Genomic DNA, 10,286 nt, shown 5'->3' on the forward strand with positions numbered 1-10,286 from the left:
TTGTTCTCTCCCACCTGATGACAGAGGTTACTAAGACATTTCTCTGAGCAGAAGTTTGCAGAGTTTTCAAACACCTGACTGGAGAACGGTCTGCCGGAGCACCCGTTGGGGCTGAAAGTGGAACTTAATTAAAGACTTGGGACAAGAGTCCCCAAAGTGTGGGAAGGTTTGTGTATTTTTCTCCCCTTAGATTTCAAAATTATTGCTGAAGAGTGACTTCATGCCCACAATCTTGTATTGGCTTTTTAAAACACTGTATTTTTATGACATGTCTGTTCCCCTCTCTCTGCTACCTGATTTACTCAGTGAGCTGTAGACACAGAGTTACAATGCCCGTTTTTTTCAGTGTGGGGGCAGTCTTTGTTTCAGACTGATTTTAGATTGTTTTTATATATTGCCCATGTTCCATTTTCGCAACCCTTAAATTTTTTTTTCAGACTCTGTGCATCAGCTGCTAGTATATTATTTAATTTTGAAACTTAAATGGAGTTCATGCACGAGAAACTTTAGACTAATTTACTTCCCTAGAAAACTACTGCTGGCCCATACTAAAGGAATGCCATGCCTAGAACAGCCTTTTCTTGGAAATTTACATGTACCATTAGGATGGAAAAAGGAAATATTCTAGGACTCTAGTAGAAAAGATTAAGCTTCTTAATATTTCTTGGAAATGTACATGTGCCTTTAGGATGGAAAAATAAAACATTCAAGGAGTCTAGTAGAAAAGATTAAGCTTCTTACTGAAGTCATCACAGAACGAGATAAGGCAGATCCAGGTAAGTGATTTCTGTTTTCTTCCAGTCCTATTTTATACAGGTGAAGATTCTTACAATCAGATATTTCTTCATTACAAACAGCCATTACCATTTTTCTCCTTAAAGATCCTAATGTGGTAAGGACAAAAGAAATGGCATGTAAATGTTTCTCACTACATTTGAATAAAGTAATACATGAGATGTATTACATTTTACTTTTAATTATTACTTCTCTTAAGAAGTACCTCACAGTTAGGTTGGGGTCTGTGCCCTCTCACAGAGGAAACTACAGGTCCTCTCTTTCAAGACTTTTCCGTGTCCGCACCTTTGGATGTTAAGGGGATTAATTCCTTGTTATCTTTCTGTGCCTGCATGGTATGTACACTGTTTGGTAACTATAGGGCTCTTGGGTTTCTAGTTCACCCTGCCAGAAGGAAAGCAGGCACCGAGGCAGAGGACTGCAGAGCCCCAGGGAGATTTTGCAGATCAAGGATGGTTTGAGAAGCCCAGACCAGTAAATCCACCCATTCCAAAAAACCGCATCACAGACATCTTAATAACACATCTAATATTGGAATACAAACCATAGGCAATTATAAAGACAATACAGATATGGCATAGTGAGCTGCTGATTTAAAAGAAATATCCATAATCTAGGAGAGTCGCAGAATCATTAGTATACAAAAAAATCTTCACTCATTCTTATGGGTCTGCAACAGGACAGCCTTCCAGGCAAACTAACTTCTTCCCAAGGTTTCAGAAACAAGGTTTCAAAGAGGCACTGATTTTGGGTCACCTGCAGAGGGACAACACAGCAAGGATCAGGGTTCCTGCCTGAAAGGAAAGTTTCTGAGGCCATCTGGGGCTCTTTATCACCAGTTTTTAGCTGAGCTTAAATAACTTACTAGATAAAATTACCACAAATGAGGCTGTCGGATGAGAAAAAAAAGTCCTATCATGCCGATTTTTAAATAATATACAATTCATCCATCTGATATGGTAATCAGGTGTCCCTTACCAGTTTCCCAGGGCATAGACTTATTGTAGTGGACAGTAGAAAGCTAGCTGCCAAAATCAGATCTGACCACTTGAAAGTGCCAAGGCTGGCTGGCCGGATGCTGGCTAGTCACATACAGCCAGAGATCACCTGTGATGGAGTGCATTGGCCTGTGAAGTCAGAGGAAGGGCAGAGCAAGGTCACCATATTTTCCTCCCACTTGAACACCATGGGCGTTATCTCTCTAGTTAATCCAGTAGATCCCGCACCGCCCTGCAGAAACAGAGACGCCAGTGAGATTTTGGCCTTTTATCAAATAGGCAGAGGCAACTTCTCTCTGGCTCAGGGAGTTTCTGTTCCTAATTTCATGGAAGCTATTCTTCAGGTCTTGCACCTGGACCGCTCCTAGTCAGGCCCTTCGCAGCATATTTTGCACTCTATGTCATTCAGCCGGTTACTAGAAATGTTCTGAATTAATATTTACATTTTGAAGGAAAATGTCACTTAAAATAGTGAACTTTTCTTTTTCCCATAAAAAAATATCCACACACATTAATTGAATTACTGATTGACAGTTTTTTATCAAAAGCACTCCAGAGCTGATATTTCTTTTATTTATATTTTATTAATGGTTTGGTAGAAATGAAATGATATGGCATAGAGCTCCACCAGCATGAGAATAACTTCATTTGACTTATTTTCATGACAATATATTTTTTTTTTTTATTTTAAGCAGCTTATGTTGTGTTTATTCTACTATTTCTTTCTTTTTCTTTTCTGAACAACCTACAACTGAACTCATTAGGTGGTACCTTTCATTTAGTCTATTTTAGTTTGTTTGCCCAAGTTACTGTATTTGACATTCAGAAAGAGCTGAAAATCTCTCCTCTGAAATTCAGATGCTATAAAGGAGAATCAGTCTGAGCTCTTTAAACATTGAACAGTAAAAATGAAGAGCTGATAGAAACATTTCTTTTAAAGCCATTCTTTTTAAACAGTACGTTGGCTTTGAAACGTTTCTGTTTTGAGGGGTTTTTTTTAGTTTTGCTTGCTAAATAGTGAGTTGTTTGGAACAGACAATGTTTTCCCATACCCCGACATCCAGTTCCTGTCTTGTCAAGTGCTTTTCCTCCTATTACTACAAGAAGCATTTATAGCGATAAATGAATTTGGTGGTGGTGATGGAAAGTGCAAATTGGTAGAACAACCGAGCCACACTCGGTCATTGTGGAATATTTCACCGAGGTGATTTTGTGAGATTATTTCCCATTGATTTCAGTGAGACTCACACGTAACAAGGTAGCATTAGGAGTGCAGCTCCTATTTGGGTAATATTACCAGCATGGAGCATAGGAACTCCTTATTTGCCCTGCTTCTGGCTAGGGGAAGTACTATGCACTGATGTGCTCACTGCTGTGGCTACATTGCAACCAGGACTCCAGTTAACTCTTGTAAACCTGGCTATGATGTCTCCATAGAGCATAGTAGTTGAAGAGTAGGCGACCGTTTCCACCTGCAAACTGGAATAACCTACTGCAGGTTGGAGGCAGACACCCTAGCACCCTGCCACCACTGACACTACTCTCCACTTGTGGCACAAGTAGAAAGCCCACAGATGTTGCGTGTTTTTGTGACAGCCTGGGGACAGCACCTGTAGAAGGTGCCCCCAACTCCAAAGGCCCAAAATACTCAGGGCAGATTCAGAACTTCTGCAGGCCATGGGTAATTCAGGGGTTGGCAACCTTTTTCAGATGCAAACTGGAATAGCCTAACGCAGGTTGGAAGTAGTGAGTGCTAGGACCTGCAAGTAGTCTCCGCCCATGGCACAACTAGGATGCCCACAGCTGGCATTACTTGCCACAGCATCCTGGGGAGAGCACCTGCAGAAAGTGCCCCTCACCACCAAATGCCACCAAAACCCCTGGGCCTGATTCAATGGTTATGCAGGCCATCGGTTGAAAATCTCTGCTGTGCTCAATTCCACAGTGTAGGTGTAACACAAGGTACACCACTGCGATTCCACATGCAGGTGGGGCCTGCAGCTGAACATAGAAATGCTGGGCAAAGTGTAGAAAATCTTTAGCCTAAGTAAACTCTTTTCCCATGGAAGTGAGGTTATTGTCTCATCAAGCATCATGTCTGGCATTTCTTCCACAGGAAAAGAAAACCTGCCAGGTGCCTCAGGTGCTGTTAGTATTATCCAGTAGGAAGTGTGCACACATTGCCCAAGGCATCTTGTTCTTGTCCAGGACTTCAAACACAGCCACATGAAGAGGAAATGAAGAGTGGGAATGAAACTTCTTCAGCAGACTTCATTTTGCTGGGACTCCTGAGCCGGACCAATGTACACAAGTTCTCCATGGCCACGATCTTATTAGCCTTCATCACTGCCTTGTGTGGGAATGCTCTTCTCATACTTGTAATCCAAGTGGATTCCTCCCTTCACACTCCCATGTACTTTTTCCTCAGACAATTGGCCTTCATGGACATCTGTCAGACACTGATAATTGTCCCCAAAATGTTAGCAGACTTCCTGACCCCAGGCAATCCCATTTCTCCAGCTGGCTGTGGGGCTCAGGTTTTCCTCATGCTGACCATGGGCGTATCAGAGTGCCTCCTCCTGGCAGTCATGTCTTATGACAGGTACATTGCTATCTGCAACCCCTTGCACTACCCCATCCTCATGAGCAGGAACATCTGCTTTCTTTTATCAGCTGGAGTCTGGATGGGAGCATTGGTAAATGCCTTGATTGAGACAGTGTTTACACTGTCTCTCCCCTACTGTGGCTCAAAAAAGATTGACCACTTCTTCTGTGAGGTCCCAGCCCTGCTCAAATTGTCCTGCTCTGACACCTCTCAGCATGAGACTCTGGTATTTGTGAGTGGCATTGTCCTGCTCCTCATCCCTTCTTCCATTATACTGGCCTCTTACGCTTGTATCCTCTCCAGGGTCCTGAGGATGAAGTCAACGAAGGGACAGCAGAAAGCTCTGGCCACTTGCTCGTCCCACCTGACTGTGGTGGTCATGTTTTACGGGGCAGGCATCTTCATGTACATGAGACCCAGCTCCTACCACTCCCCAGAGCAAGACAAGATTGTTTCTCTGTTTTACACCATTGTCAGCCCACCACTCAATCCACTCATCTACAGCCTGAGAAACAGGGATGTCTTACGAGCCCTAAGAAAGCTGATTGGGATATTCAGGGTCTTCCTGCAAAATTGACAAAGCTCTACGTTACCATGAGCTAAGTCTCATTAAACTGAGAAGGCCGCCAGCAGGGTTTTCTGGATCATTTAGAAGGAAGCTAACATGTCTCAGTCACGTAACACCCTGTGACCTACTGAGAGTCACGGGCTTTTGGGCTCTGTTACTTAAACGCTTAGAAAGAGGTTTGAGGAAATGTACCCCACTCTCTTTGTTCATTAGTGTTTTCCTGCTTCAGGAAATTTAACCAAATTATTGCAAACAGTGAAGACTTCATGGGGAATTGAAACTTTCTATTTCCCTGATGCTGACCCTGCACGAGGCCCAAGCCCCACTGCAGGAAATACGACAAATGGAAGGGCAACCAAAATGGCCCCTGGGATGAAAGTTTATGAGGAAGGTATGAAAGAACGAGGGTTATTTAGGATGGATAGGAATAGACTGAGGAGCAGGGTATAATAGTTTCTCAAATACATGAAGAGTGATTATAGAGAGAATGGAGATGGGCTTTTCTTTGTGGCTCTAAGGGACAGGACTAGGAGCAAGGGCCACAAGCCATAGCAGGGGAAATTGAAGTTGGAGATTAGGGGGAACTAGCTGCCGTTGGGAGTGGTCACACAGGGATGAAGCTACCGAGAGAAGCTGTGGATTTTCCATGCTTGGAAACGTCCAAAAGCAGGTAAGACAGACCCTTGGCTGTGGTGGTTTAGTCAGAGATGAACATGGCTGGAGCAGGGACATGGGCCACAGGATGTGGTGAGGTTTCTTTCAAACTATGATCCTAAGTGCTTAGAAGCAGATCTTCCCAACCACTGCAAGGCACTGCACTTTATGTCTGATTCCTGTCTCACTTCACGTTGTTTTTCCACCAGATTCACTCCACTGAGGTCAAAGTGGAACACGTGGCGTGAGCTGGTGTTTTAGTTAGAGTGGCATCTGGGCAGCCACTCTACTAAAAAACCCACAGCATCGCATATAATGACTTCCTGTGTTTTTAAAAATGACCGCAGGATGCTTTATCTAGAGTTTTAGGTAAAGCACCCCAATGGCCATTTTAAACCATGCCAGGGTTTAATACACATGACACTGCAGCAATGCGGGGCAGCCGCGATTAATAGGATCTGCTCCAAGGCGTTGTAGTGAGAACTGCAAAGAGCACCTGTCTAGGCAGGCATAATTTTTACACAAGAGAAAAAAACCTCTGTTTTAGATTAACCTGTTCTCTTTAGCAGCCTTTTTTTTTTAAAAAAAGGCTGTTACCCAAGAATCTCTCTAAGCCTTGTGTAAAATAAATATATTTGATTTATTCAAGACATGACTGAAAAGGGCAGCAGGGAGAAACAGGAAGCTTTCTAGGTTTAGATCCATGCCAAGAATGCCTAGCCTTAAATGAGAACAAAGCCGTGTTTGAACGTCCCTTTCTTTGCGCCTGGAGCAGATGGAGCTGATTGGCTGACAGAACAAATGAATGAAGGACATTAATCAAATAAAGGAATTTTTCATCAAAAATAAATAAGACCTTGACAAATGAATTGGTTAATAGGTATACTATTTCTTTCACCTGTCGTATTTGCCAGTTGTACCATCAGACTGATATTATGGTGCTAGTTCTCAAAGAAGCAATGACCAATTTTGTGAAGTCTCAAAATGATCTGGGACCTGAAAGAAAAGACTTATGAAGAAAGGTTGAAAGAACTGGGGCTATTTCAGCTGGATAAGAGAAGACTGAGGTGGGATTTGATCACAGCCTTCAAAAACTTGAAGGGTCATTATAGGGAGATGGGCTTTTCTCTGTGCCTACTGGGGATTTGACTCTTTTTCCTACTGGTTTCACTCCATTGAGACTGGCCTAAATGTGACCTTCTGAGGTCTTGTGACATCCTTATGAGCCCTACTTTCCTACGATCATAGGATCCTATGATCATAAATGCTTAGACGCAGATCTTCTGAATATTTTTTTTTTAAAAGAGTGAGGGACTGTGCTTTAGCTCCTGTCTCACTTATATTGTTTTTCCACCAGCTTCACTCCACTAAGGCCAATGGTAGAAAACATGTTTTTTAGAAAGAAGAAGAAAAACTCCAATTTAATCTAAGCCTTTCTTTTTAGGAGAAAAGATTATTATTTTCTTTATGAAGAAAGCTTTTACCAAGTATCTGTAAGCTTTATGTAAGACAAATTGATCTGATTTATTTAAGACATCACAGAAAAGGGCAACAGGGAGAAACAAGAAGCTCGCTAGCTTCATATCCAGGGTGAGACGGCACAGGAAAAAATGAAAAAAAAATGGTCTCAACGTTCCTATCTTTGTGCCTGGAAGAAATGGAGCTGGCCAGTAGACAGGACAAATGAATGCAAGACATCTATCAAATGAAGGTTGTTTTTGTTAAAAATAAATAAGATGTTGAAAACTGAATTGGTTAATATGTATAATATTTTTACATTTGAAAGTTTTCCTGTCAGACTGGGATTATGGTGCTAGTTCTCAAAGAAACAATGGAAGAGTTTGGTGAAGGCTCGGCTATCCCTTCATATTCCCAACTTTACCTAAAAAACCAACAATCCCATGTGCTAGGTTCACACAGAGCATTCCTCCATCTGCCCCTGAAAAGAAATCCCTATGAACTGCTTCTGAGTGGTGATGTTAAAGAGGGGAATATGTTATATGTCAACCTGTGTGTCTCCCTGCGCTGTGAAAGTGGGTGAGAAACAAGAGGCCTTGGTGTCTGTGGTCCTCAGGCAGCCACACTGACCAAAGTAGGCCACTGGGGACCATACAGTCCTTGGGCAACCCCTGCGCTTCAGACCTTGGGAGTTAAGTGTTTGAAAATGCTTTCATAGGAGAGGATCCACACAACTTTGCACAGTGCTGGAGCCCCTGAGTCACAGCCCTGTCTCCTGTGCACATGTACAGCATGGTGGCAAGAGGCCTGGAGAGGGTGGCTTGGCCCAACACAAGGGAGTGAACATGGCAAGATTGTGACTAATGCATTTATGAACTACTGGGAGTATGCAGGCCTTACGCATGGACTCTGTTGCTTTGACACATCTGCAGTGGGAAGTAGGGGAGGGATCCAGATGTTTTGGTTTGCATGGCCAGAAAATGATGGCAATGTTCCCATGGAAAACTAGGACTCTTGGCCTGAGGTCACATACCAAACTTTCCTTATGGCTCAGTTCAATGGTAAGGCATATGGCCAGAAGGGAAGAAAGCAGGCATGACCTTTTATTAGCAATCTGGCACTTCTGTGACATTCAGGAATCCTTTCTGGTTCTGCTTGTATCCTCTCTATGGTCATGGGCAGGGACCTACAGAAGTCACGCTGGAAGTGGGCTGCCCAGCAGCTCCTTTAACCTTGGAGGTTCCCCTGTGCAGCCTCCCCCCACCCCACACCTTTAGTGATTTGCTGAGGTGATTAGCTAGCTCCCTACTAGCTACCCCACTGGCAGATCAGGGGAGGGGGCTGGGACCTGTCCCATCCCTGCAGCTCGTTTCAAGCCCCATGCCTCGACTGCCCAATCAGGCCGTGGGGCTGGGATCTGCCCTGATCAGGACAGTTCACAGGGCAGGGGTTGGAGAACTTGTTCCCTGCTCAGCTTCAGGATCACAGAGCTGGGTGGGGAACAGACTGGAGAGCTTGTTCCCCACCCAGCTCCTAGATCGCAGAGGTGGGTGAGAAACAGGCTCTCCAGTCCCCACCCCACAATCACTGGGAACTGTCCTGGTCAGGGGCATGCCCCAGGCATGGGTGATTGAGGTGCGTGGCTTGGAAAGAGCTGCAGGGGTGGGGCAGGACCCATCCCCCTGTCCAGGCCACCAGTGGGGTAGCTGGTAGCGAGACCGTGGCCCTGAACCTCATCTCCCAGCACCAATTCTGTGACATTGGGACCGGTCCCAATATCAGCCCTGCAACCATGGAGCTGGCACTGGGAGAGAAGGATCACCTAACCCCCTCCTCCCTAATTGTGATGGTGAAACAGGGGGTGGGAGATGAGGATCTCTTAGCTTCTGCTCCACAATCATGACCTTGGAGCAGGGGTCTTGGAGCTCCCTGTTGGCTAGGGAGGGGGACATAGTCCCTGCCTGGGCTCCAGTGGAAGAGCCCTCCCCGGCAGCAGCCAGCTCCATGGGGCAGGGAGCAATCTCCCACCCCTTGGGTGTTGACTGACCAGGAGCAGATTTGCTCCCAGTCAGGTGTCTAGACAAGTGCTACTGCACATTTAGGAACTGCAAGTAAATTTGCTACTTGTATTTGCAGGTAGCAAGCTTAGTATTAGGAAGGGTTACTGTGCAGTAACCATGCGCATGTGTAGACGTATATGTTAACTGCACAGGAAAATACACTGCTTCACAGTAAAGCATCTCATGTAGATGCACCACTTTGGAACAAATGTCTAGTATTAGGAACCAAAAACTCCCTCTGACCTGAAGAATAATGCTCTAAATTTGGAAGCTTGTCAAAGCCCATCCCAAACATGCAGTCAGTCCAACAAAATTTATTACGCATAAAAATATTTGCTTCTCACGTATTTCCTGGACCGTCCCACCTAGTCACTCCAGCACTATTAAAGTTCCTCGATTATGACCCAGATTATATTTTATTTTTAAGTGCTCCAAAGAAGAAAGAAGATACCACTAGCACCATTACAAGCTGTCTGTAATATCTGGCTTCTCAGGTGGGATTTCCTGGAGAAAAAATGTTGTAGAGCCCTAGAAGTTAAGAAATGAAAAATAAGATTTCTGGAGAGACTTTGAATGACAGTGAGTGACTGGGCTCATCTGCACATGCAAATAATCCAAGAGCACTTTTCTCTAGAGTGAAGTACGCTAAAATAAACTCTCCCAGGCATACATCTACATGTGCAGCGATGAAGAAAAAGATTTGCTGTCCCTAATAGCAGACTGCTCCTGCTTCCGGTGGCCCTTCACTGGGCTCCTGCAGCAGCCAGGGGTAGCTCAAAGCTCACTTTTGGTACTGGGCCCAGGAGCTGGCAGGGAGCACGGGGCCAGGAGACAGCTATCTTCTGGTGCAGCTGGGACATTGCTCGCTGTCCCTGGGAGCTGCCTTCTGCAGGGGCAGGGGCTGCCACCAGAGGCCGGGCGGGGACATTGTCCCCCTGCCCTGGCAGCAGAGAGCTCCCAGGCCCCGGTCCATGATTGTGTGGCCAGGGGTGGGAGACTCTTATGCATATCTGAGCAGACTATGCTCTTTTGCTCTTCCTCTGTTTCAAACTCTCCAGATGAGAAGGATGTCTTGTGATTGAATGTTTGGAGAACTGACGTTCTTGATGGAGAAACATCATCTTGAGTGAGTCACAACCCAGAGGTCT

At 44.8% G+C, this 10,286-nt stretch overlaps 1 protein-coding gene across 1 annotated transcript in view; it reads left to right on the forward strand.

Annotated features, from left to right (window-relative positions):
- Positions 1-6,439, forward strand: part of LOC102375263 (olfactory receptor 56-like) — a 6,526-nt gene extending 87 nt beyond the window's left edge. Inside the window, exons 2-3 of the mRNA XM_025195872.1 lie at positions 689-776; positions 3,910-6,439. Of these exons, the coding sequence (XP_025051657.1) occupies positions 4,031-4,975 (945 nt within the window). The 5' untranslated portion in view covers positions 689-776; positions 3,910-4,030 and the 3' untranslated portion in view covers positions 4,976-6,439. The remainder of the gene's footprint in view (positions 1-688; positions 777-3,909) is intronic.
- Positions 6,440-10,286: the final 3,847 nt, after the last annotated feature.

This window comes from Alligator sinensis, unplaced genomic scaffold (assembly GCF_000455745.1).
Source record: "Alligator sinensis unplaced genomic scaffold, ASM45574v1 scaffold2099_1, whole genome shotgun sequence".
NCBI lineage: Eukaryota > Metazoa > Chordata > Crocodylia > Alligatoridae > Alligator > Alligator sinensis.